General features: G+C 39.9%; 1 protein-coding gene and 1 long non-coding RNA gene across 2 annotated transcripts in view; both read left to right on the top strand.

The window, feature by feature from the left end:
• The first annotated feature begins 2,698 nt into the window (after positions 1–2,698).
• Positions 2,699–13,667, top strand: LOC119736235. The gene is made up of 3 exons (XR_005272292.1): positions 2,699–2,815; positions 6,419–6,477; positions 13,478–13,667. It is a non-coding gene; the product is annotated as an uncharacterized LOC119736235 (long non-coding RNA).
• Positions 13,668–25,999: 12,332 nt separating this feature from the next.
• LOC119735835 (brain protein I3-like) overlaps positions 26,000–27,383 on the top strand; it is a 2,399-nt gene continuing 1,015 nt past the window's right edge. Inside the window, exon 1 of the mRNA XM_038209772.1 lies at positions 26,000–26,015. Coding sequence (XP_038065700.1) covers positions 26,000–26,015 — 16 coding nt within the window. The remainder of the gene's footprint in view (positions 26,016–27,383) is intronic.

Consider the following 27,383-nt stretch of genomic DNA (forward strand, 5'->3'; position numbering starts at 1 on the left):
ACTTTTTGCAATAGCGCCTTCTGTTGAGGTATAGTGTACTGCATAGCAAAAAAGCGCAATGGACAACCTCATGCATGGTAGTTAATCTTTTCGACACTGACTTGATTGAATCTGAAATCTGCTGATGATACTGATTAATAATCACAATAGGATGCAAGGAGGTAATTTTCTGATGATTATATTGTCTTATGAAAGAAGTATTGTCTTTGAATTTGATATGATTTTATGATAATTTTGCGACTGAATTCTTAGTAATTCGCAATATGATAGAGATGATTACTTTTGTGTGCTCAAACCCAGTCCCGCTTTCTGATAATGTTAATCACATTTAACCATGTAATCAATGTACACTCTCGACATAATTTTGATTGTACTTTGTGATTTACTCTGGTTTATTCACAGTTTTCACGGAGCCAATTGATCAATGCGATAATAAATGTAGAACCTGATGAGGCTTCTGTCGAAACCCTTGCATTTCTATGACCTGCGACCCATGACCCACATCAGAAACCTGTGCGATTCCCCAGCTGTAGCACTAGTAGAATTGAAGAGCTATACCGCCTGAAGTGCTGCCGCTACAGACAGTACCCATCCAACGCTTCCCACCTATGCCTACAGGAAGGTGGCTCCCAGCTGTCTCCACTTCCGCCTCAGTGGCATAATCGGTACTTGGCCGCTTGCGGCACACCACGATGAGAATGACGCTGACGATGGCAACGACAACCACGGCTTCGATTGTCACGATGACTGTGAAGCTAAGTGGGATTGGTTGTATGGCTGGAGTGGGAGTTGTAGGCGATGATCTCACTGCTGTTGTGTGCTGCAACACTTGGATCAACACTTCCCAAGCCTTGCCAAGCCTTGCCCATTCTAAGATTCAATCAAAATGTTGTGAGAAAACCCGCTAGAACAGGTTGGACGAGTGTATTGTTTCAGGGTTCTCAGCTAACCGTGACACTTGCGTGTTTTTTTTTTAAACCCACTGACCCGATCGGTTATTTCTTTTTGTACGACGGATTGGTATTGTTAACTATGACATGGGCATGTTCATATTGAAAGAGTCATAAGAATTTCCGGGTCATATCAGCGGAGAGGGCGCTTTTCCTTGAACCTTAACAACCTTAACGACACTTGCTCACAGTCTGTTCGTTCGTTTGTCGGTTAGTTTGTGAAGCAAAGAAACAATTCCCTAATGTAATTGAATCCCTGATGTAATTAATTGATATTAATATGGAAACTAAAATAGATGGGCTCGAACCGAGTCTACCTGCTTTGGCCTCATCACAGCATAGTATTCGGTCGCGCACGGCACACGATAGTTCCTGACTTGGGTATATTGGAAAACAAGTGAATCAACCTGACAAATCAATTAAGTAGCAATTAGTGGTTAATTACGGATATTGATTTTGAGTAGGGTCTGCCATATGGTCGCACTTAGCTCATTATTACGAGCCCACTAATACCGCTACTGTTTGTGATAAGGCGTGCGTGTAGTCTGATCCTAGACCAAGAGATTCTGACTATTCCCGATGAATCATAGGTTCGGTAGCCTCCGGTAATACATTGTATTACAATTTTACGTCACGTGACTAAAACGGGAGAAATTCCTCCTTTTCCCGAAAATTTCCGAAGTTTGCCGGATTCGTTTCGTCGACAATCGGATAGCACCCGAGTATTTCCGAATATAATATAGGTTTAATTAACTGCTAATTGCTTATTAATTTTTCTTTAAATGAGTTGATAATTAATATTCATTGCTTTCACTTAGAAAACTTGAAATTCAAAGTCGATTTTGCGCATCAAATAAACTCGGATCGTATGGGCGAACTTTTTGCTGCGTCATGTACAATTTTGAATTTGACGACCGTTACTTAGATTTTCCAAAACTCGGTCTTCATTCGGCTCCGCCTGCTAACAGTGCTATTTGGGTGCCTAATTTTGAAGATTTCAGATCAACATTAGTCACTGTTATCTTAAAGAAACATCAAACTGTATTATCATAACTGTATGATATTACGAAGCAAGTGATTTACTTAAAAATTTGATCAGATCGAACATTAAAAGCTAAAATTGATAAAGCGAATCGGAAACGAAGCCGAGCTTTGAAAAAGGGCCATCAATGTCGTCATGTTTATTTTTAGCCACGGAGGCTGCCTGACCTAACAAAAGGTGCACGAAATGGGGGGTTCTCAGTCGGTAGGTGTTTTCAGTAGCTCTACTGAACCCTACACAACTTGTACACAGTTCCTGTGTAGTGACTTTTGGTACACGTGTCTATGGAGTCGTGAGTAGCGATTTCATCTCCCCTCCAAAGAAGCTTTTTTTAGTTTGTACACGTTTCTATGGAGTAGTAATTTTTTCTTATTGTACAAAGTTCTATGGAGACTGATTTTCCTGCTGTGTTGCACTTTGTTTGCATGGATCAAAGAGCATGGATCACCTCTCCCCTCCCGTTCTGTACACAGTTCTATTGCATAGTGATATACTCATGGTGCATGGTGTTGGGAACAGAGAGCGTATCGTTGGAAAGGTACGAGTAGTGCTTGTAGCTCTACTCAACACATGTAGCAAAATGTTTCACCCCATATCTTGCATGGTATCTTAGGTAAGATTCATCAGGAATAGTCAGAATCTTTTGGTCTGGGAACCAGACTAGCGTGTGCGCTGCCTTTTCTCTTTTCACGCTTCCGTAGTTGGCTGGCCGAAACTCCCAACTATAAGAGACTCAGAAAAACCTTCATTATTTTGCTTGTGAACCAGGGGGATTTCCGTGAATCATTCTACAGAGAAGACCTTCCGTAATAATCACAGACTGGTACGTGTTATCACTATTACTTTATTCGGCCTTTTTTTCATAAACGGTAACGTTTTTGTCTGTTTATAAATCTCAGTCGTATAGAGGAATCCCACTGTTCAACGAAATTATAGTCGATCTGCGCACTTCCGCGTTTGAAAACGAGGCTGGCTTTGACTTTGTCAGCAGAAACTACATGTTTACAGTCCATGAGTCACAACGTGTGTTCCTTCTCTAAGATCTACGGTACATTTATGCTACAAAGTACAAGTACGATTGAATCGTGTCGAGATGTACAGTATATTAATACAAAGGTAGTGTTAAATGAAAAAATGTCAGTCTGTAAAATCGTTTAACTTAAAGTCTATTTAGAGTGAAATTTGCATTTTTTGGTGTACCAACTTATGGAGGTGTTTGCGTGTAGTAAAGGGTAAAAGTTGTAATTGATGGTTTTCGGTTTTTGCTTTCATTTTTCCCAGAAAAAAAAATAGGGTAGGGGCTGTGGAACTAGCGTTGGTAGGGTAACCGGAAGCAGAACTATTTTTATTTGTTTGGCCTAATGTATAAACTCTGAACTCCAAGAAAGAACAGTCTCATTGATATTTAATATACAAATATACATCCTTTGCTCACATTATTTCAAATACATGTACCCAGCACTTTCTTGACTTTTATAATAAAGTGAGAAAAGATAAATGTTTTGGAGCATATTTTTGTAAAGGGTCAATTTGTTTATGTTTGGATTTCATTCAGGCACTCGGCGTGACTTTGTAGGTCTCGGCATCGACAAATGGAAGCCGGGAAAAAGGGTGGTGTTTATTAATTTATAACTCCATAATGGATAAGAACCTTATTAATTTTCACGAGGCTTGAAAAGATTGACACATTGAAAGCACCAGTGTTACAACTTTTTAAAATCACGTATAGCCAGGCTTATTTTTCCAATTTCAACAAAAATACTGAAAATATATTTTTAACATATTTTTAGCATATAGTTGGATCATTATGAGGCATCATTATGAGGCAAACAAACCCTGACAGTTGCATTAAGATACGGTCTTCCGAACGGGAGAAATTACATGTTTTAAGTTTTAAACTGAGGTTTAATCGCTGGTGATGTTTGAAGATATTGTGACGACAATTCTTGAAATTAGGTGTTGTTAAGCACCCTTCTTTCGATTTTAAGCTCTTTTGTTGCAAACGAAAATGGTGTGCCCTCCGGAAATTTCCCAAAATTGATGATAAAATAAATACTTACGGACATTTATTCCTTCTAAGTTTGCATGGACATGGAATAATGTCAGAAAAAGTTCCGTAAAACAGAACGGAAATAATATTATTTTAAGATCCTCTACCACAAAAAAAAATGAAAAAAATGAGAAAAAAAATGCATTGTTGATGGCGTTTTTGTGCCGTTCAAATGTAATGTAATTTACACGAAACCAGGGCTCGACCTTTACTTTTTTTTCCACCAGCCAACCGGGGCACTGAAACAGACTTAACTATAGCCCGCGTGCTTTTTTACTAGCCTGCATGTTTAGTCCATTTTATAGTGTCTCGTAAATATTTTATGTGCATGCATTTAAAACGTGTAATGTGTAAACAATCCAAAGGGCAGTATTGTCAGTGTTTTTAATATAAACAGATCTAATAATGTAACCCTTAATTGATACAAATACAGATATGCTTTCTTTATTTAATAATTTTTTTCTCCCTCTCCCGTTGCCGTAGCCCAACAATGTTTGACTCGTTAACCGGGCTATGAGTTCGACTAGCCTGCCGCTGTTTGACTAGCTTGGCTGGCGGGCTCCCGCTCAAGTCGAAATACGTAATGCGTTTGCATAAGGCAACAAGTGCTTTCTGGCCTCCAGGCTCCAATCGTCGGCCGTTGGCACGTCCACAAAGGGCGAATAAACTTATGAAACTTGAAGAACTAAATTGCTTTGAGTATGAAAACACTTGACTCTAAAATCACATGGTCAGTAAATATGGCTGCCTTTTGTTATGTGGCAAGATTATGTAGTACTTGTACCCACACAGGGTCTCTGTATGAACACAGGAAGTGCACAAGGTTACTCTGGTGGTGGGAAGGAGGCTACTTTATGTAACACATAAGTAGGCTCTTTCACTATTATAAGCTGAAAACTAACTGTAGGCTCTTTCACTAAATATGAAATAATACTCTAAAAAATGAAATTCTAAATTTAAACTATACAAATCTTGTTAAGAAAATTAATTAACCTAAGACAAACTCACTGCACAGCTGCTGCAGTGACAACGGTTATATTGAGACTATCAGGAATAGACACAGTAATTTTTGGAGTAAGGAAATTAAGGGTTTTTGTTACATTTTTAAAACAAACATTTTTAAAAGTGTATATAAATGTTAATTCAAATTAGGCTTTGCCCTTCACCGACGTCGGTGAAGGGCAAAGCCTAATTTATTTATATCACCCCGACGCCAAAAAAAATGATGGGTAACATGTATTCCTTGCAATGTGAACGAAAACAATTGTCTCCTCTTTTACACCGACGGGAGAAGCCTTTTATATGAGCAAGTGCCCCTTTTCGGTACCCCCCCCCCCCCGTTTGAAAAGCGTTCCGCTGCTGCTGTCACAAGAAGTGAAACTTCGTTTTTATCTCTGGTTTGGCTTCTGGTCTGGAATCATTTTTTTTACGCTGACAACGTGAAAACCAAATTGCAGTGTACGAAAACGTTTCTGATTACAAGTGTATAGAAATATAATATCTAAATATTTTTGTTGTAAGTGGGACATAAATTTAGCCGGAGTTCAATCAAGGTATTAAGAAATCGCCCGAAGCTGATGATGAAACCAAACATTGGGAAATGCGTTTAAAGTCTGATTCCGGGATCGTAGTTTGTGGACAGAAACCACGAGGTGAGAGCCCTTGATACCGCGTACACAGTATTTATACACGATAAACGGCCACAATTTGGCGGTAGCAAAGTACACGAATAAAAATAACTTGGTACCATAATTCACCGCATATATAATTTCGCACAGTGTTATGAGCCTTCGACTCTTCTCTTGAGGGACTCGAGTCGAATCGAGTTATTTGTTCGCCGTGATTCGAGTCGGGTTGGGACTCGAATTTAGCGGCTTCACCAACAACTGTGACTCAGTCAGATTCGAGTCGAGTCATTAACTTGAGTCATTACAACTCTGCTCCAGCCTCGAACTCGCCCAAATTGACTCAAAACTCGGACTCGACTCAAGCGACTTGACCGTAACACGGTTCATCGTCACTATCAGCATGGGCATCTCCAGAATTTTTCCTAGAGGGGGGCAAAGCATTTTTCCCCCCTCAAAATCCCTATTTTTCCCCAGCATTTTCCAGATTGATCATTTTTGGAGGGTTGGCAGGGATATTTGCTCCGACAACCCATTAAATTAGCAACAACATGATTTCACCCCTCTTTTTCTTTTTCCCCCCTTTTTTTGGCTCATCCGACGCCCATTAATATCAGCATCATCAGCTTTCACTTAGTGCATGTAACTTATGGTTCAGATTAACGGAACCTCTGGGCTATTTTTTTTCGACGCTTGCTCTCTCTCTGTCCATAGTTTTCATCCACCATGCATTTTCAATATTCTCTTATAGACTACTGAAGTTGACTGAACTGACCCCTCTTGAAGTGTGACGTCATGACAATGCCAGGGGTAAGTAGTAAACAAGTCAGTAAACAAATTAAAGTCTATCCCAGGCAGGTTCAGTCTTTAAGTTTAAGCAAGTAAAACAAGTCTAACCAAGTCTAAACCAGCCAGCCAAGCCGAACCAGGCCCAACCAAACCAAGCCGAGCCAGGCCCAACCCAACCAAGTGCAGGCCAGCCCTGGCTCCCCAAGCCTATAGCCCGGCCCAGCCTAGACGAAAGGCGGTGTTGTATCCGGGGAGGGGAGTCACTCAACATTGTTTTTTTCTTTTACCCTGATACAACCTGGACCGCTGTCTAGTTTCTCGGATTTGATCGCTTCTGGACCAGATTATTCGTACAGTGACGTTATAATGTCAGAATGCAACAACTAAAGCAGTGTGTTTTGGTAACATGGTCGCAATTGGGTGATGTGGTGAACCGCCCATCACCCTTTGGTTTTGTCAATGTTCTTTGTTCTTGTGTGATTATTTTTCTTGACAATAATTTTCCGCGGCTTTTTTTCAAACGAAACAACGCATGAAGTTCAAAATTGGCATGAACATCAACCCTGATACAGAGTTGTGCGTACAAATGTGACGTCATGATGACGTCATCAGTCCCAAATTACAAGCGATTTTAGTTCAAATAGTGTTCTTTTTGTTTAAATCATAACCAAAGAACAAAACAAAGGATGAAAGCTTGATGAACATTTGTGTGTGTGTACGGGAAGTTGCTTGACCAGTTGAGCTCTACTTCCGTGGTTAACGGAAGATAGGTGAATTCAAAATACCGAAAGAGGCGTAAATATTAAAAACAAAATTAATTTCTTCCAAACAGTTCTGGGGATGACGATGTAACCTTGTACAAACATGCACCATTGTGTAACAATTCGACAAAAAATCGTGACGCCAACTTGACGTCATCACACCGAATTATCAGCGATTTAAGTTCAAAATCTGACATTTTACTTTCAACTATATCTCTCGATTGAATTGATTATCGGGTGTTTTTGTTTTAGTGAGGTGGTAGATATTGTCTTGGGCAATATGTTGGATTTCCGTGCAAACAATCGCTTGAACTTTACTTCCAAGTTTGCCGGAGGTACAATGATAAATGTATAAAACTGGAAACGGAAGCATTTTACTACAGTAGTACAAATTATAGAAGGTGTTTAGTGGGAAATGGAAAAATCTAATTTTTTTAAAATGACGTCATCCCCCGAAACGACGCCCTCTAGCGGCAGATCAAAGACAGTTGATATTTTGAAATTTGAAAACCCTATGTCCAAATTTTACCAAACTACCCACAAACATTGTTTTACAATGATGACGTCATCCGACATCAGGAAGTTATTGTAGGGAGACGTTGTAATCATCAATGTTTTGCGTTTTTAAATTAAAATCCTTCGTTTGCGCATGAGCTCCGTGCACAAGTACCCCTTCAACGGCCAGAAACAAGGTGTAAATAACATGTGATTTGCAATTTATCGTTCCGTAAACGCACTTGTTCAAATTAATGAATGCTTCAATGCGAAAAAAAATTTGAATTTTTATAGTTGTGTGTGTGTTTTTTTTTTTGCATAAACATAATTATTTACAACCGAGTTGGTGTCTAACAAAACTGTTCAATGCCCCCATCACCCTGCGATTGTTACAAAGACAAACGCATACTTCCAGTATAGTCCATCATTTGTAATTTGTGCATTTTGTTCGTTTGAAGCAACAAAAGTGTTAAAAATCTAAAGAAGGGTGCTGAACAACTAACCTGATGAAGTTTTAGCTCAGCTTCAGCTGTACATTTTGAGATAAACAGCATTCTAAGAACTCGATTTCGAATCAAACGTTGCTGAATCATGTTTTGAATTGGGCCTGAATTCAGCGTCCGAAACACGTTCTCTCTGAGCCGTTTGCAGCTACACAATGTCGCGCAGCAATCCGACGCAGCTTTCTTCCTGTATCCTCATTCGATACCGCAATTGGCTAGTAATGGATTTTTATCGTGTATTTGGTGTTGTTATTCACAACGTGCAGTACGTGTTTTCGCCATCATTCTTCCACGCCTTCTCGAAAATACACATTTCCTTTCCAATTTGTTCATATTAATATGAAATATGATACTGCATGTTGTCTTGATAAGATCGTAACAGTTTAATTAAATGAATCGTGTTTCCGTAACTCACGCCACGCTCGCGCTGCGACGAATTGACTCTGTTTTTTTACCCCAGACGCCGCATACCAAACCAAACGCTAATGTATCGCACATGCAGGCACCAGACTATTCCTCATTTGCGTACGTGTTCAAAAATCTTGCACATGCAAATGATCCAGTACCAGGGTGAGAGAGCAGGTAGTGATGGGCGCGTACTTCTCGACACCCTGGGGACAGAGTTGAGTTTAGTCCCCTTACTCTCTTTCAACTAAGGCCAAGTTCGCGCAAGGACTATAGTTGACCAATGGTTAACTAACGTTTGCCCGAACTCTGTCTAGTCGACGGTGGTTGACTACGCTAGTCGACTATTTGGAACCAGCCTACTGGGGTTGGTTGCTTCGCTGGTAACCAGTAGCCGCGCGCATTCATAACGATAGTAGAGAGCCAGGATCCAGAAGCTTTGCGATGACATTTTGCCCAGCGTTTGACTAGAGACGTTCGCACAATACTATCAGTGCGCAGGCGTAAGGTACGTCACAAATCAACCACTAGTCGACTAATGGTCCTTGCCCGAACTTGGCCCAAGTATGTTTGTCAACAATAATAACGTCAGTTACTTTTTGGATAGTTGCAAATGATGGATTACAGCTTTAATGTTGAGTTAACCGGGTCGTCTCAAAACCAAAAACAAATCGCCCCCCCCCCAAACCCCCAAAAATCCGAAAGCGGTGTAACCGAAACCCTTACGCAAAGATGTTATCTTTGTATCTGTCTCGGCCGACCACCGCTGGAAATTTATACAAAAATACCCTTTTCTTGAAAATGTCTTCACACCAGGTGCCATAATTTTACAGGATGCTTTAGACTGTCATTTACCAACATCCTAGTAAGGTATTTCGTAAAAACTTGGTAGTTTTATTTTTCAATGTTTGCAAATATTGTATTCCTATTAAGTACTTTCTACTTTTGAATTTATTAAGTTCGAAAGCCAGCGGCACCTATGCATGTGCTTTAGCGACAGTGCAGTTTATGAATAACTATGTCAACAGCATCCCCCTCCCCCCCCCGAAAAGCCAAAAAAAAAATAATAAGCGGAGAAAACAGAGGAAAAAAGGAAAGAAAAAGAGGTGCAAAGTCATATTGCTGTTAATTTAATGGGTTGGGGGTGGGGAAAAATGTCCCTGCCTACTCTCGAATAATGATAAATCGAGAATATTTAAGTAAGTACATGGATTTCGGGGGGGGGGGGTGTTTGCCCCCCCCCCCCTCGAGAAATTCGTGGAAAAGGGACTAGGGAATATTGGGTTAGGGCACATTTAAGTTTGAAAAAAGTTGTGCACAAGTCTATGGAGATGTCTCCCAAATGTCCAATCCACCGTAATTATTATAATTATAATAATAATATATAATAGTACGTACATGTACATGTACTGGCATGTCCAGACTAATTGTACATGTACATGTACGTCTTTGGTCAAGTACATGCACGTGTGTATACACGGTTTACAGTGTGGAACCGTATGCGACCAAAAAAAAACATGGATGGGCCACTTAAAACCAGACTTGGAAAGCCACGGCTTTCGCTATAAACTGTAGGACAGAAAAAGACGCAATTCATAGCAGAAGTAGTTTAGGGAGACTCTCTGGCACACTTTTGACCTTTGGCATAGAAATATGTAAAGGTCACATAAATATGTAAATATGTATATACAGATATAAATATTAATTAAGTGGAGGCCTGAGTTTTCGGCACAGTTTGACCTTTAGTATGGATGGAATGGATAAGGAATAGGTGAGGGTTAGGAACCGAGTACAGTTTGACCTATTCTATGGGAAAGATTGCATAAGGTATGGGGGGGGGCATATAAAAATTTATATTACATTTTGACCTTAGCTCGAGCAATACTGTATAGTTATGTATCTACATGTATATTGCAACTGGTTGCGCGACCCGAACACGGCCAGTTGTGTGGCCGGCAGTAGATAATCCTTGGACAATGGACAGTACCACAGCACCGGGTGGTTCGGAAGTGAGCGTCGACCCGAGATAATCCTCAAACAATGGGACTGTAAGCTCGTACGTGCGCTCGCGTGTTGTAAGTGGTTAATACCTCGGACAATGGGACTGTTGACACAGGGGGGCCGGAAGTAATAATTGATCACGCCGTGCGGTTCTAAGGCGATCAATATTTCTCGAAAAGGCCTAGGGTGGCGCACGTGATGTGAGGCATACTTTACAGATGTTGTCGCGAGTTATATCTAGGGATATCGTCCCTAATTATTTTTAACCTCTGCGTTTCGTACGTAACAAAACAAAAAGTCAACAAAACTGTCGTACTACCGATCATTCGGTCATTTTTAAACCGTGGAGAAATAGTATAATGACATCATAGAGCTACTACTACTGTATACATTACACCCGTCCGATCAGATAGCGCACAAGTTTCCTTAATCCATGAAGGCTAAATGATCGATTAGGCTCTATATCTTTAAGTCTGCAGATGCGCGTGCAATTCGGAATGAATTTGGTTTAAAAAGCGTCATTATAGCCGCAACAAAACGTGTAGGCATGTGCTTTTTAAAGGGAACTACGGCCTGGAAAGTGCCCGATTGAGCAACACCGTTGAATGATGTTTATCGGAAAAGAGTATTGTATAACACAACCATCCTTTACAATTGTGCATTTTGTAAAATTTCGTACTAGAACGACCCCACCCTAAAAAAAAAACCCAAGCTATAACTTATCCACAGGAAAAATGGTGCCCCTTTAACGATGTCTGTACAGAAATGCATCGAACCCTAGTTGTAATTGTACCACCGTGCCGGATTTGTTTACAAAATCAAGGATTACTGGGTTTGTTAAAGCACTTACGACTATTTTACGGGGACTATTTACAGGGCGTGTCCAAACACTAATTTTATGACTGACAGTAGGCTTTTCCGATTGTTTAACTGTAAGACAACACCAGAGAAAGAAAAAATACAACTGCAGAAAGTGTTTACATGATAACATTATTGCTTTATTGGCGTCATTTCTCATTGAAACACTCGTGTTTTTATTTGTCTGTCCCAATGTTTTTCTTCTCAATTATATCGTCATTGTAACGTTGACTAGTCTTTGATCATCACTGTCTTCCTCGCTGACGTCTTCTTTATCTTGATGGACAGTCCGTCAAATTTCATCTGGTGGTTATAGGCATAATTCTGCCGAGAGCCTTTTGTACGTCGATCCCTAAATGATTTTTTCTTCGAGATTGTCCACAATATCTTGACGAGCATCGTTGTCTTTCAGATGTAGGTAGCTTGAAAGAAAATCCTTGTACTTATTGAAAAAGATTCGCTTGACTGCCCAGAGGGTCTTCCTATCGGCCTTTTCCTTGGCCTGATCTTCACCCATACCCTCGTTGATGTACTTTTCATGTTTTTCGCTCCACATTTCATGAGTCGCTTCTTTGGACTCTTCCAACCAGTCTCGAAAAGTAGCATTGTCTTCTAATTCAGAACTAGACTCATCTTCATCGTCATCTTCTACCTCCGAGTCCATTTCCAAGTCCGATTTATCCACGTCAGGATGTTCAGATTGAATAACCTCAATTTCAAAATCATCGTTAACCCCATTCATTTTAGATTCATCTTCAGCATGTCTCAAAAGGTTATATCTTCGTTCAAAGCTTTTATCACACTGGTCACAAACATGGGGTTTGACCGCAGAAATAGTATTCATGTTGAAGTTATAAAGGTTGAATCACAAATGACAAGAAATGGATGAATTGGTTCAATATATATTGTGCCAAGACCTGTCATGCGATGTTTGAGCTAATTCGCACATTCCTGCGCATGCTCCCTGTGTGCCTGTGCGCTCTTTGTCTTCATGTTGCTCATTACGCTGCTTATCCTGCGTATTTGACTCAATTCTGTGCTCATTGTACTTATTTCCTACTCTTTTGATTACTCATTTACTCATTTATAGTAGTAGGCAGTAGATAATCCTTGTCAACGATGACATCTTCCTCAAAAGTACAGACACTGACAAATACACTTCCGCTTAAAGGGAGAATGTGATTACAACCAAACTCCCGAGACACATTGGGTTTATAGACATTTACAGTTTGTAGGACAGAATTTGTCGTTGGAATGACGAAACTGGAATTGCATACGTTGTGAACGTCTGCAGATTGAAATAAATACAAACAATTCAGCGTTATTGATACAATTATTAAGAAAAACATAACGATGCCTTCTAGTCACGAAACACTATTTCGTCAATAGCACTCTTTATTGCAAAATCAGTCAGTTGCAAAATCTCTTCCTTTTTTTAAATGTCTTGTTAATGACAGCAAGCCAGACAATATAATTTCACGGCTTGTTTAGTACATGTACGAGTACGATCTTCGATCCAAGTAAGCTTTTGGATAATAGTTTGGTAGGTGTGATGTATCTGTAAAAGTGGATACCGCCCTCTGGAGTTTACATTAAAGTTGACCTTTCGGGATCACTCTCTTGTTCTCGAACGACAAGTTGTCTCGTGTCTTTATCTCCGAAGTTCATGGATTAAGATCCGTTTGTGGCTGCTCGTCAGCAGATTAACTTTAATAATAATAATAATAGTGGCATCTAATTAAGCGCAACAAGTCCATCACTCAGTGACGCTCATGCCGCTATACAATGAGTAAATATACAAATTACAAAACTAATAAGTGCTAAGTCCAAGACATACAGTATGAAATTTTTGTATAAATGCAAATGATCCTTATGCCTTTAAGAGTGCCTCTCATCTACGCTTTGCAGCGGCGCTCTACAATCGTCTGCCCCTCTTAACACTTTCCGTGTTCTGTACCGCGGTTTTGTTCTTCAACGTCTCCCGCTTGTTTCCATCAGGTGAAAGTTGACGAGGAAGTTAATATCGTCTTCAACGACATGAAGTTACTTCACGCATACAGATGGGCCATTTTCAAGATCACAGATGAGAAGGTTGTGACTGTGGACACCAAGGCCACGGGGGGTCAAGGCTTCACCGAGTTTTACGACAGCCTGAAGAAATCGAATCAACCGCGCTACGCCCTCTACAATGTTCCACAGGAATGGGGCGTACATACAGAGCAGTTGGTCTTCCTCTTCTGGTTGGTAAATTCACGTGTTTCTTGGCTTTACAAAACGTTTTCAGCATCGTTTTGCTTAATAATTTATTCTTTAAGTTTTGGAAGCCTAGCGGCACATAAGCCGTTACAATTGTGAGGTTTTTTTCTCCATTTGTATTAAGTTAAAAGTTCTAATCCTTGTGTCTTAGGAATAACCATGCAGCCTTTAGCTTCCGTCCTCATGCCACTTTGTTATTCGAATTTCTTTGGAGCACGGCGTTTGTGCATAAGTCATTCATGTATGGGGCCGTCCATAAAGTACGTAGCACGAAGGGGGAGGGGCTGTTGCGTACACCATGCGAACAGCGGGAGGGGGTCCAAGCCAATGCGTACGCACGCAAACCGAAAATTTGCTTGTAATCAATGGTCATAAAATCAATGTATTTTCCTCACATTGAATATCAGTATCAGGGCCAGCTTTTATGTATCGAAAACTGTTATAACACAGCACCCTTCAGCCCACCATTTGGATTTCTTCCCAGTGCCACCGCCAGTCTATTCCTTTAGAGAGCATTAAACTTCAGAGACCGCGAAATGATTAAACGATATACGGGTCCCTCTTTAGGTTTGGTTAAGTTCGGTTATAGTCGATTTTTTTTTCATCATTCCAAAAACAACTTCTGCAACCAAGAGCTGACATCTCTTAAATCTAACGACAATATATTTTTTATTTGACAGTATCGTTTGATAGAAATGCTATCATTCGTACGCATTTTACAGTTCATGCAATGTGAATCAATGCGGTGTTGCACATTCACGGTGCGTCGCGGTGATCGCCATCTCCATCTTCATTTTCGTGGTGCATTTTGTCGTCTTCATCATCGTTTTACTCGAAAATATCCCACACAAAATATCAACCTTGCCCCTCTACATTTGTTCACGACAAGTTGTTGGTTTTAAATGTCGCTAATAAACAAATAGCTTCAAGTAGCCGGCGAGCATGCATTTCGTAATGCTTCCTTTATTCTAATCTACATGTACAATGTAAAGCCCCTGTCACACTTTTGCGTATCCTAATTCCTTATGATTTCCTTATCAAAAATTTTCAACACGCAGCCGTACTCTCAAAACGTCGGAATTTTTTGAATACTTTGACTTATGTGCGACGCACATCTAGCGTACAAGTAACGAATTCAGCGCATCCATTGCGTATGAGATGTGTATGAGTTGCGTATGCAGTGCACAACATTATTTTTCGGGCTGCGAATAGGTCAGTATGCAGTGCGCATGCTGAGCGTATTCCGGACGCACCCGACTTATGCCGACCGCATGCCTGACGCAATACGTCGGCATTCGCTATGAGTTCGTTCAGCGTGCGTTGTATCTGCGCTGCAAGTACGCTGTGTATACGTCCAATATGGGCGGTTCGTATGCTGACGGGGTGCGTGCCTGGAGGTCAGCGTATTACTGCGTATGAACCGCTTATCCCCCACGAACACATAGCGTACTCGTTCCGTGCTCGACCGATGCGGGACCGATGCGCTGCGTATTTAAAACATATGAACTGCGTAACAGCGTACGCAGCGTAGTTTTGTGCATGCCCAAAACTATCCAGCGTACTGGGCCGTACCATGCGTATGCCTGCGTACATAAAACTAACACAAAAAAATGTCAATGCGCAACTCATAAGGAATTAGGATACGCAGAAGTGTGCGTATCCTAATTTCTTCTGCGTATGAGTTGCGCATTGACATTCGTTTTCATAAGCTGTCGTACGCACAATACGCACCTCATATGCATCTCTATCGTTTTGTGTAGGTTTTATGTACGCAGATATACGCATGGTACGGCCCAGTACGCAGGATAGTTTTGGGCATGCACAAAACTACGCTGCGTATGCTGTTACGCAGGTCATAAGTTGTAAAAACGCAGCGCATCGGTCCCGCATCTGTCGGACGCACCCCGTCAGCATATGAGCCGCCTGGATTGGACGTATACATAGCGAACTTGCAGCGCAGATGCAACGCACGCTGAACGGCGAGCGGCGGAAATGCGGCGGGAATACGCTCAGAAGTGCGTCAAGCATGCGGTCGGCATAAGTCGGGTGCGTCCGGAATACGCTCGGCATGCGCACTGCATACTGACCTATTCGCAGCCCGAAAAATAATGTAATGCACTGCATACGCAACCCATACGCATCTCATACGCAATGGATGCGCTGAATTCGTTACTAGTACGCTAGATGTGCGTCGCACATAAGTCAAAGTGATCAAAACATTTCGACGTTAATTGAGCGTACGGCTGCGTATTGAAATTTTTTGATTAGGAACTCATAAGGAATTAGGATACGCAAAGGTGTGACAGGGGCTTAAAGTGCATATTCATTTACAAACATGATTATTGTACATCGAATTTATATGCATACAGGGTGAGTAAAAAAAAAGCAGAACCCAAATCCCCAAAATTATATTTCATATTTAAAAAAAAACATGTAGCACCAAAAACAATAATGACCTGGAAGCCAATATCAAAACTACTTTTAAATGAAAACAATACTGAAATTGCTCAATACGTTCAAAGAATATCACTATTTAAACGCAATGACCCTAAAACCAGTCAGTTGCTTAAAAAATTAACACTTTATTGTGTGTTCTGACTGTTCATTTGGAACAACAAAGAAAATGACAAAGAATACTTGTTTCAACAACTTACTGTCAACAACTGTAGTACACAATATCTGCATTAACAACCCTGCTTACTAGGCAAACGATAGATTTATAAAATCCACTTTTTTTTTTTAATTATGGGCCTTCAAAAAGACTTTATTGAATATGTTTAACTTTTTCATCCTTTTTAAAGGATTTATCGCTAGTGATGTTTGATTGTGACGAAGATTCTTGAAATCGCATTTTTTTTGGGGGGGGGGATAAAAAGTCGGAATTTCGTGCCTACTTACTTTATGGACGGACCACTATGTACAGTTCAACAGGTGGCTCTGGAAATAGTGAAACTGTTACGTTACACAATATGGTCGCCTGCACGTTTAGTGTAGATGGATTGTGCTGCTTTGATTTATCCCACAGGATCAGGCGCGATGCTAAAAATGGAGGGGTGGGTTGCTTTAGAAATTTTTACATTGACATAACTATATTTTGAGAAGACGTTTCTCTGTCTTTTTCAAATTTAGTAAGAAATTTACTTGGTAAGTTTTGTTTGTTATGCAACATGTTTGAACGGCGACCCAGATAGAGTCAGATGATGTCCAACCCCCAACCCCGACCCCTCCCCCGCCCCCACTTCCACTCCCGCTTTTCGAATATCTGATGCTGCTGCGTCCGACAATGTGCCAAGTGACCCGTAATTTGTGATGGTGATGTACTTTGTTTCATTGTTACAATTCCAACCACATTTCCCTTGATTGCAGGTGCCCTGACATATTCAGTTTATTCCAAAAAATAACGTACGCATCAAGCGAGGAAACTATCAAACAAGTTTTCAATGGAATACAAGGAGAAATTCAGTCAAACGTGGACGACCCTGGATGCGTCAAGGATGACCTAATCAAAGCAGCGAAAAAAGCTGAGTAGGGATAATTACACGTGAATTATCATGAATACTACGCTGAATGGGAGACTTCGCAGACGATTGGTGGCAGCAAACACACCGGTCCTTTTCAATAATTCTTGCGTCGTGTGTAAGCTAATTTGCTCATGTTCAATATGACGCAAACAATAGAAAAGGACCGGTGTGTTTAAGTTTGCTGTACCGGATGCCACCGAGAGTCTCAAAAGTCTCCATTGTTGCACAAGATTAAGGGTTTGTGGAAGGTTTTATGAATAAAATCTAATTGTTTTGTATTTGAATTACTTGTCCTTGTCTCCTTGTTTTTGTGTGTGCCTGTAAAGTAAAGTATGCCTGATTATGTTGACCCAAATAATCCTTTCCATTTATTTAACAATTCACAATACTACTCTAGTGAACAGTTCTCGGGGACCTATAAAAATATTGATGGATTTTCTCTACTTCATATCAATATTAGGAGTCTTCAAAAACATTTCGATCAACTTAAACTTTTGTTGCTTACATTGAAATATAAGTTCTCGGTCATCGCATTATCTGAAACCTGGCTGAAAACATATCCCCATAATTATTATTTTTTACCAGGGTATAAACTTATTGTTAATAACAGACAGGGGAAAATGGGTGGAGGCGTAGCTCTGTATATTTCCTGTGACCTCGATTTTAAAATTAGACAGGATCTTACCCATTCTGAAGATGTTTTAGAATCTCTTTTTGTTGAAATTTCGTTTCCCAAAACTAAGGATATTATCACAGGCGTCTTATATAAACCTCCAATTGTCAATGTTCTTGATTTTTTACCACCTTTTCAAAATTTGTTCTGTAGAATGACATCTTCCAACAAAAATTGTATTATTTCTGGGGATTTTAATATTAATTTACTCAATCATACAGCCCCCAGCACACAGGCTTTTACTGATCTCATTACTTCTTATTCTTTTTTACCATTAATTGATAAGCCCACTAGAATAACTGATTTTTCTGCTACGCTAATTGATAATTTTTTGACGAATGTGTTACCATCTCACAACTCGGGCATAATTTTGTCTGATATTTCCGATCATTTACCAATTTTTATGATAATGTCCTCTCATAAATCTAGTGCCTCCTCTAATCATTTTAACTATGTTGGTTCCCGTAAATTCACTCATTTCAATATCCAGAGGCTTAAAGAAGATCTGCATACAACCGACTGGTCTAACATTACTACCTGTGATAATCCCGATTATGCATTTAATTTATTTATTGACAATTTTAATGATAAAGTTGATAAAAATATTCCACCTAATTTACATAAGCCCACGTCAAAGTCCAATTCTAACCAAACTGCCCCGTGGATTACTAAACTTCTTCTTAAATCAATTAACAAGAAAAATAAATTATATCGTCATTATATTGCTAATCCGACAAACATGCGGAAACTCAAATATATTAAATATAAAAATATTTTGACTAGTCTCTTACGAAATTCTAAAAAGCAATATTATGTTTGTCAGTTTGAGAAGGAAAAGAACCACATTCATAACACGTGGAAGGTCATAAATTCAGTCCTTAATAATAAGTTATCCTCTCAACATATTAGTAGTATCATGCACGAAGGCAAGTTAATCAATGATTTTACTCATATTGCAAATTGCTTTAATGATTATTTTGTTAATTTAGGCCCTAATCTCGCTAAAAGTATTCCAAGTTCACATGATTCATTTGTTGATTTTCTTAATGATCCGAACCCAAGGTCTTTGTTTTTACAACCAGTAGTTGAACAGGAAGTGATTGATATCGTTTACAATTTACAGAACAAAACAAGCTCCGGTCACGACCTGATTAATTCTTCTATTATTAAAAACACTATAACTGCCATCAGTAGACCTATTACCCACATTATCAACGCTTCCTTTAAAACTGGCATTGTTCCTAACTCACTTAAAACTGCCAAGGTTGTTCCTATTTTTAAAAATGGTGATGTTCATTCAGTTATCAATTATAGACCCATTTCTATTTTGACCTGTTTTTCAAAGATTTTTGAAAAATGTGTTTATGTTCGTATTATCCAATTTCTTACTAAATGTAATATTTTAACCGACTGTCAATACGGATTTAGAAGTAATCATTCAACTACACATGCAATACTTGATTTTGTTGATAAAGTAACAACTGCCATAGATAACTCTGAACACACTCTGGGGATATTCCTCGATCTTTCAAAAGCTTTTGATACCATTGATCATGACATTTTGCTATATAAGCTTTCTTATTATGGTGTTCGAGGAGTAGCCCTAGAGTGGTTCAGAAGTTACCTTTCAGACAGACAACAGTATGTTTCTATAGGCGGTTCAAATTCAACTTGTAAGGCCCTAAAATGTGGTGTTCCACAGGGGTCAATTTTGGGCCCATTGCTTTTTCTGATTTATATTAATGACTTTGTTAAATCATCTGATGTATTTTCATTTATTTTATTTGCTGATGACTCCAACTTATTTATCTCGAATAGCAATTTGACTACTCTCACTAACACAGTTAGTTATGAGTTAAAATCTATCTGTAATTGGTTTGCAGTTAATAAGCTGTCACTTAACATTAAGAAAACCAACTATATGTTATTTAGTAAAACTGCCAGTAATCTCCCTTCCAACATATTAATTAATGACATGGCCATGGAAAAAGTAGATTGTCTTAAATTTCTTGGATTATATACAGATTCTAAATTAACATGGACTAATCATATAGATTATTTATGTAAAATTATTGCGAGAAACATAGGTGTCATCAACAAGATCAAATATTTTATCCCTCCCACAATTTTAGTTTCCCTGTATAATACATTAATATTGTCGTACCTTAGTAATGGTATTCTAGCCTGGGGAGCATGTTCCCTCGGTAATCTCAATAGGCTTTTCCTTTTACAAAAACGGGCTCTTCGAATAATTAATTTTACTGATTTTAATGCCCAAACTGATCCCCTATTTTTCAAACACAAACTTTTGAAAGTTAAAGATATTTATTTCCACCAGCTTGGGTCTCTAATGTATCAATCTGCTTCTGGCACCTCACCATCTTCCATTTCTTCAATTTTTACCCGGAATTTTGATGTTCATTCCCATTATACTCGTCAAGTCTCTAATTTTATCTCCCATTGACTCGCACAACTTTAGCCCAAAAAAACTATTAGATATGAGGGACCCAGGCTGTGGAACTCCTTTACCAAGAACCTGAAAACATCCAAAAATGTGTCTACTTTCAAACGGAAATATAAATCGACCCTGTTGTATAATTATTATGATCCCGTGTAACCCATTAACTTCGAGATTGCTCGTGCAACAAATCTTATTTTAACTGGCATGTAAAGTTTGTGTATTGTCCTTGTCTATTGTCTGTCCTGTGTCTTATGTATTAAAAGCAACTTTAAATTTGTATACAAGGGGCCTACGATTACAAGCTTAGCTTCTTAGTAGGTTCCTCTACAGTCTCACTATCTGTTTATATAGTATCTTTTGTATTAATTACGATCATTAAAAATGTGGCACTGTGGAAAATAAATGAACAATGAACAATGAACAATGAACAAAGTACACTGAATTAGATTGGTACATAATAATAAGGTGTGGGAATTCTTGGTGTGGGCTTCTGCTATAATGAATAAAAAGGAGAAGGATATTTTAAATGTCCAATGTTTTCTAAAACCGCCCTCAGGTTGACCTTGCGACCGCACAGAACATGAACAGTTGGCGCCGTGAGCTAAGACCGTCGGGAACACGTATGCCGCGAAATCGTTCTCGGGTTCTGGGTGCGTTGAGCATGGTTGTGATTATTCTGTGTCGAGATGCCGCTTGTTCCACGATCATCACACGATCTCTCAGTTTGTAGACGTTGTTATGGTTTGATACGCGATTAATAGCCGTGGGAGGGCGCTATCACGACCAACCAATATCACCCACGAACCCGTTGGAACAACGTCTAGGACATTTCCTAAAATCTCCCCCTGAAAAAAGGGGGAAACTAGTGCATATACGCAACTTCTGCAAGTAATTACTGTTCATTTTCCGTCCCACACATACCACACATATACACACAACAAAAGAGCTGACCAGTGCAGTTGCACAAAAGTCGTGCTGCATCTTTTTAGTATGGTGTACTATAAAGGACACCTATCAGTTATCGTCGTGCGTGTGGGGAGCTCCGTCGTGCCTGTGAGCAGGTCCGTCGTGCCTGTGAGCAGGTCCGTCGTGCCTGTGAGCAGGTCCGTCGTGCCTGTGAGCAGGTCCGTCGTGCCGAGCAGGTCCGTCGTGTGTGGGGAGCTCCGTTGTGCCTGTGGGCAGGTCCGTCGTGTTTGTGAGCAGACCGTCGTGCGTGTGAGTAAAACCGTCGTGCCTGTGAGCAGGTCCGTCGTGTTTGTGAGCAGACCGTCGTGCGTGTGAGTAAAACCGTCGTGCCTGTGAGCAGGTCCGTCGTGCCTATGAGGCGCCATGTGTAAATACATTATTTAACAAAATTATTTATATATAATTCATTGTTTATTATATAATTCAGTTTTCCGGACAATTATATGTAAATAATTGTTTGGCAGTTTGCATTATATGTAAATAAATTTATTTGCCACTGCATTATTTATATATATAATTTTTTTTGCAAACTTATTTTGATATATAATTTATTTGGTACCTCATTATTTATATATATTTTTTGCACGCTTTAATTATTTATTATATGATTTATTTGGTACCTTATTATTTAAAATATTTTTTGCACACTTTATTTATTTATATATAATGCATTATTTATTATATAATGCATTATATTATTTTATCACTACAAGATGAAATGCATCATGCGGCACAGATACAGACTGTTGATCAGTTACGTAATTTTCTTCAATCAGTTGGTTGTTGCCATGGGGTAAGTGTGCGCGGTAAACAGTAGCCTACTCGGTGGGCGCGGCCAGGGAACACCTGGCCGCCCCAATTATTTGCGGACGTGACATAATTTATTGAGGCCAGATAAATTGTTCATATCGCTAAAATGATATGGATTGCACGCCCAAAGTGGTAAAGAAGCAATATCGATAGAGTGTATTAAGTCAAGTTCATTAATTAGGCTCAGAAAGTTCACTTCGGCTTAGCTTTTCGAAGCCGCTAAACATGGAAAATAAACGCACCACCTCCCCTTCGCCTCCAACATTAAGAAATTAATTAAGGGCGAGAAGTTACTGGGTACGACGGGCAGTGCCTCAATTCAAGAGAAATAAATAGTTCTTAAGTAAGATTTTGAATTTTGACCAATTTTCACAATTTCGTTTTAATCTTTAGAAACACTACGCCTAGCACCCTTTAGTACTGGTAGGGCTTATTCCAATTGTATTTTCAAACGGTGGGAAAAAAATCGGCTTTTTTCAAGTTTATTCTTAAGAAATTTTGGCATTTTTCAAGTTTATTCTTAAGTAATTTAGGCATATTATAAATTCAAGTCACGTGACAAATTACACTGTGACTTACACCCATTTGTTCTGATGGGGTTAGTATCCAACCGTAGTTTCTAGCGGTGGATATTCGCAGTGAATGATTGGCAAGCGTGCCAAGATTTGGGCCCAGTGATGCCAAGCATGGCAAGGATTTGGGGCAAACGTACGTGCCCCCATTTTTTTTTCTGGCCAATGTGCCAAAACTGTTTGGGTTAATAACATTTGAATAAAACAAATAAACTAATTATTATATAATGCATTATATAATAAAAAATGAAAGTGTGCAAAAAAATATATATAAATAATAAGTTACCAAATAAATTATATAATGGATAATTAAAGTGTGTAAAAATTATATATAGAAAATGAGGTACCAAATAAATTATATATAAATAAATAAAGTGCACACAAATTATATATAAAAAAAGGTTGCAAATAAATTATAAATAAAACAAAAGTGTGCAAAAATTATATATAAATAATAAGTTTGCAAATAAATTATATATAAATAATTCTAGTTTGCCCAAAATTATATGTAAATAATTAAGTTGCAAAAAAAATTATATATATAAATATTGCAGTGGCAAATAAATTTATTTACATATAATGCAAACTGCCAAACAATTATTTACATATAATTGTCCGGAAAACTGAATTATATAACAAATAATGAATTATTTATAAATAATTTTGTTAAATAATTTATTTACACATGGCGCCTCATAGGCACGACGGTTTTACTCACACGCACGACGGTTTTACTCACAAACACGACGGTTTTACTCACAGGCACGACGGTTTTACTCACAAACACGACGGTTTTACTCACACGCACGACGGTTTTACTCACAAACACGACGGACCTCCCACACACGCACGACGGACCTGCTCACAGGCACGACGGTTTTACTCACACGCACGACGGTTTACTCACAAACACGACGGCTTTACTCACACGCACGACGGTTTTTCTCACACACACGACGGACCTCCCCACACGCACGACGGACCTGCTCACAGGCACGACGGTTTTACTCACACGCACGACGCTCTGCTTACAAACACGACGGACCTGCTCACAGGCACGACGGTTTTACTCACACGCACGACGGTCTGCTCACAAACACGACGGATCTGCTCACAGGCACGACGGTTTTACTCACACGCACGACGGTCTGCTCACAAACACGACGGACCTGCTCACAGGCACGACGGAGCTCCCCACACGCACGACGGTCTGCTCACAAACACGACGGATCTGCTCACAGGCACGACGGAGCTCCCCACACGCACGACGATAACAGATAGGTGTCCTTTATAGTACACCATATTTTAGGCCTACACTACCGAAAGACATTTAAGAGTTTGAATCGGGGATTAAACTACTATGAATTTTTGAATTGTTCGCTGCATATATTAGGCCAAACAGGTGCGCGCGCGTTACACAACCAATATTAATTGGCCTCGACGATGTTGCGACGGGTTCGTGGGTGATATTGGTTGGTCGTGATTCCGGAAAACACATCAACAGAAAAATCCAGTTGTTTTAATTTTTACAGGGGGGTCTAAAAAGTCGGAATTTCGTGCCTACTTACTTTATGGACGGGCCACTATGTACAGTTCAACAAGTGGCTCTGGAAATAGTGAAACTGTTACGTTACACAATATGGTCGCCTGCACGTTTAGTGTAGATGGATTGTGCTGCTTTGATTTATCCCACAGGATCAGGCGCGATGCTAAAAGGGAGGGGTGGGTTGCTTTAGAAATGTTTACATTAACATGAAGTTATTTTAAGAGAACGTTTCTCTGTCTTTTTCAAATTTAGTAAGAAATTGACCTGGTAAGATCCCAGTAAAGGCCGACGTGTAGATTTCAATACATTTGCAGCCTGTTCGGAGGACTATGTCACTTTTAAGATATCACTTTTCTGCAACCCTGGCCTGTCCTCATAAAATGCAACAGTATGCTGTCGGGGACGGGCGTAAAACGCTTTATTTTGCACTTTTGTTTGTTATGCAATATGTTTGAACGGCGACCCCTAGAGTCAGATGATGTCCAACCCCCAACCCCGCCCCCACTTCCACTCCCGCTTTTTGAATTTCCGATGCTGCCTGCCCCCGTTCCTCCCCAGGTTGAAAAGAAATCGCCGCGTCCGACAATGTGCCAAGTGACCCGTAATTTGTGATGGTGTACTTTGTTTCATTGTAACAATTCCAACCACATTTCCCTTGATTGCAGGTGCCATGACAAATTAAGTGTAGGCATACGTCATAAAATGTTTTACGCATCAAGCAAGGATGCGATCAAACAAGTTTTCAATGGCATAAAAGGAGAAATTCAATCAAACGAGGACGGCCCTGGATACATCAAGGAAGAACTAATCAGAGCAGCGAAAGAAGCTGAGTAGAGATAATTACACGTGAATTATCATGAACACTACGCTGCATGGGAGACTTCGCAGACGATTGGTGGCAGCAAACACACCGGTCCTTTTCAATAATTCTTGCGTCGTGTGTAAGCTAATTTGCTCATGTTCAATATGACGCAAACAATAGAAAAGGACCGGTGTGTTTAAGTTTGCTGCACCGGATGCCACCGAAAGTCTCAAAAGTCTCCATTGTTGCACTAGATTAAGGGTTTGTGGGAGGTTTTATGAATTAAATACGCTGAATTAGATTGGTACATAATAATAAGGTGTGGGAATTCTGGGTGTGGGCTTCTGCTATAATGAATAAAAAGGAGAAGGATATTTTAAATGTCCAATGTTTTCTAAAACCGCCCTCAGGTTGACCTTGCGACCGCACAGAACATGAACAGTTGGCGCGTGAGCTAAGACCGTCGGGAACACGTATGCCGCGAAATCGCTCTCTGGTTCTGGGTGCGTTGAGCATGGTTGTGATTATTCTGTGTCGAAAAGCCGCTTGTTCCACGATCATCACACGATCTCTCAGTTTTGTAGACGTTGTTATGGTTTGATACGCGAAAACCCGCCGCCGCGGGAGGGCGCTATCACGACCAACCAATATCACCCACGAACCCGTTGGAACAACGTTTAGGACATTTCCTAAAATCTCCCCGAAAAATGGGGGAAACTAGTGCGCATGCGCGACTTCTGCGGGCAATTACTGTTCATTTACCGTCCCACACATACTACACACAACAAAAGCTGACCAGTGCAGTTGCACAAAAGTCGTGCTGCATATTTTTAGGCCTACACTACTGGAAGAAATTTGAGAGTTTGAATCGGGGATAAAACTACTATGAATTTTTGGAATTGCGCGCTGCATTATGTTAAGCCAAACAGGTGCGTGCACGCTACACAACCAATAGGAATTGGCCTCGACGATGTTGCGACGGGTTCGTGGGTGATATTGGTTGGTCGTGATAGCGCACTCTCGAGGTGGCCGGTTATCGCGACGGCGGGTTATCGCGCATCAAACCATAACAACGTCTAGCCCCTAGACTAAGTTTTGTGACATGAGCATAACTTTTGTGCTTGATACCGACGGTTCCGTCGCGGCGTAAGTCAATTGCAGGTCGACCTGAGGGCGGCGGAACTAGCCATACTGTTTTTCGAGTCCCCCCACCCGAGAGGTTTGTTTTATTGCTATTTAACTTATCATTGCAAAAGTTTACACGTTTGAATGAGACATCCCCCCCCCCGTTAATATATGGAATAAATTACTTTGCTAATTCCGAATTATTTACTGCCCAACACTAACATAATTTTAATTAGGTAAACATCTTGTTCCCGCCTCGATCAGAGCATATTATAGTGTAGGGACTGGGAACCAGTCTATTCGCTGGACAAATCTGTCTGTGCGGAAAAGCAACCCAAAATTTAAGTATTTTTTTTAGAGGGTTGTAGATACCGCAAAAAAGAATACATTATTTTTACGTTGTAATAAAAAGTGTGAGTTTTAAATCCGTCAAGAAAAAAAAGGCAACTTTTTATTGAAATTCACGGATAGTGAATTCTGTAATGCACCCAAGGAAGATATTTGCAAAAAGAACCAATTAGAACCAATTATAATATACCTGGATAAAGTGCGACTTCAGTGGCATCCAAAACACGTACTACGTAACCATCTGTCCATTTCAATCACCCCGTCCTTTTCTGTCGGAATGTTAAGGTGTCCCCGCCAATTATTATCGTAATTCGTCGAAAACATGTTTTCCAATTTTGTCTCTCGATCTATCACTCGCCGTCAGTAAAAAGGAATACAGGTCGGATCCAGAACACAATTTTGGGGGACCACAAAAAATGTTGGTTCCCCAAAAAGTGGGTCCAAAAAATGACGGCGTGGGGTTCGGGGCCCGCTGAAGGTCCCCCATTGTGAGTATGTTCTACATAAGTTTATAAGCTGATTTTTGTAGCTGTTCATAATTTCATTTATGCCTTCATTCTTGGGAGTGTGCTATTTGAGGAAGTTACTGGCCCTGCTCCAAGTATAGGCATATATTGAGAACGAAATCCACTGTTTCAGTCAAACAAAACTAATTTATAACGTTAGTTAGAGATAGCTTGAGTAACTCCAGCGCATATGCTCATCGGGGCTGCAAACTATGTTGTATCCGTATGTTCAATATGGCGAAGTTCCTAACTCCTAAAAAAAAACCGGATTTCCACAAAAAAAATATTCCGGAAAGTACAACAACAGAAAAATCCAGT

The sequence above is a fragment of the Patiria miniata genome, unplaced genomic scaffold (genome assembly GCF_015706575.1).
Source record: "Patiria miniata isolate m_02_andy unplaced genomic scaffold, ASM1570657v1 HiC_scaffold_29, whole genome shotgun sequence".
Lineage (NCBI taxonomy): Eukaryota > Metazoa > Echinodermata > Asteroidea > Valvatida > Asterinidae > Patiria > Patiria miniata.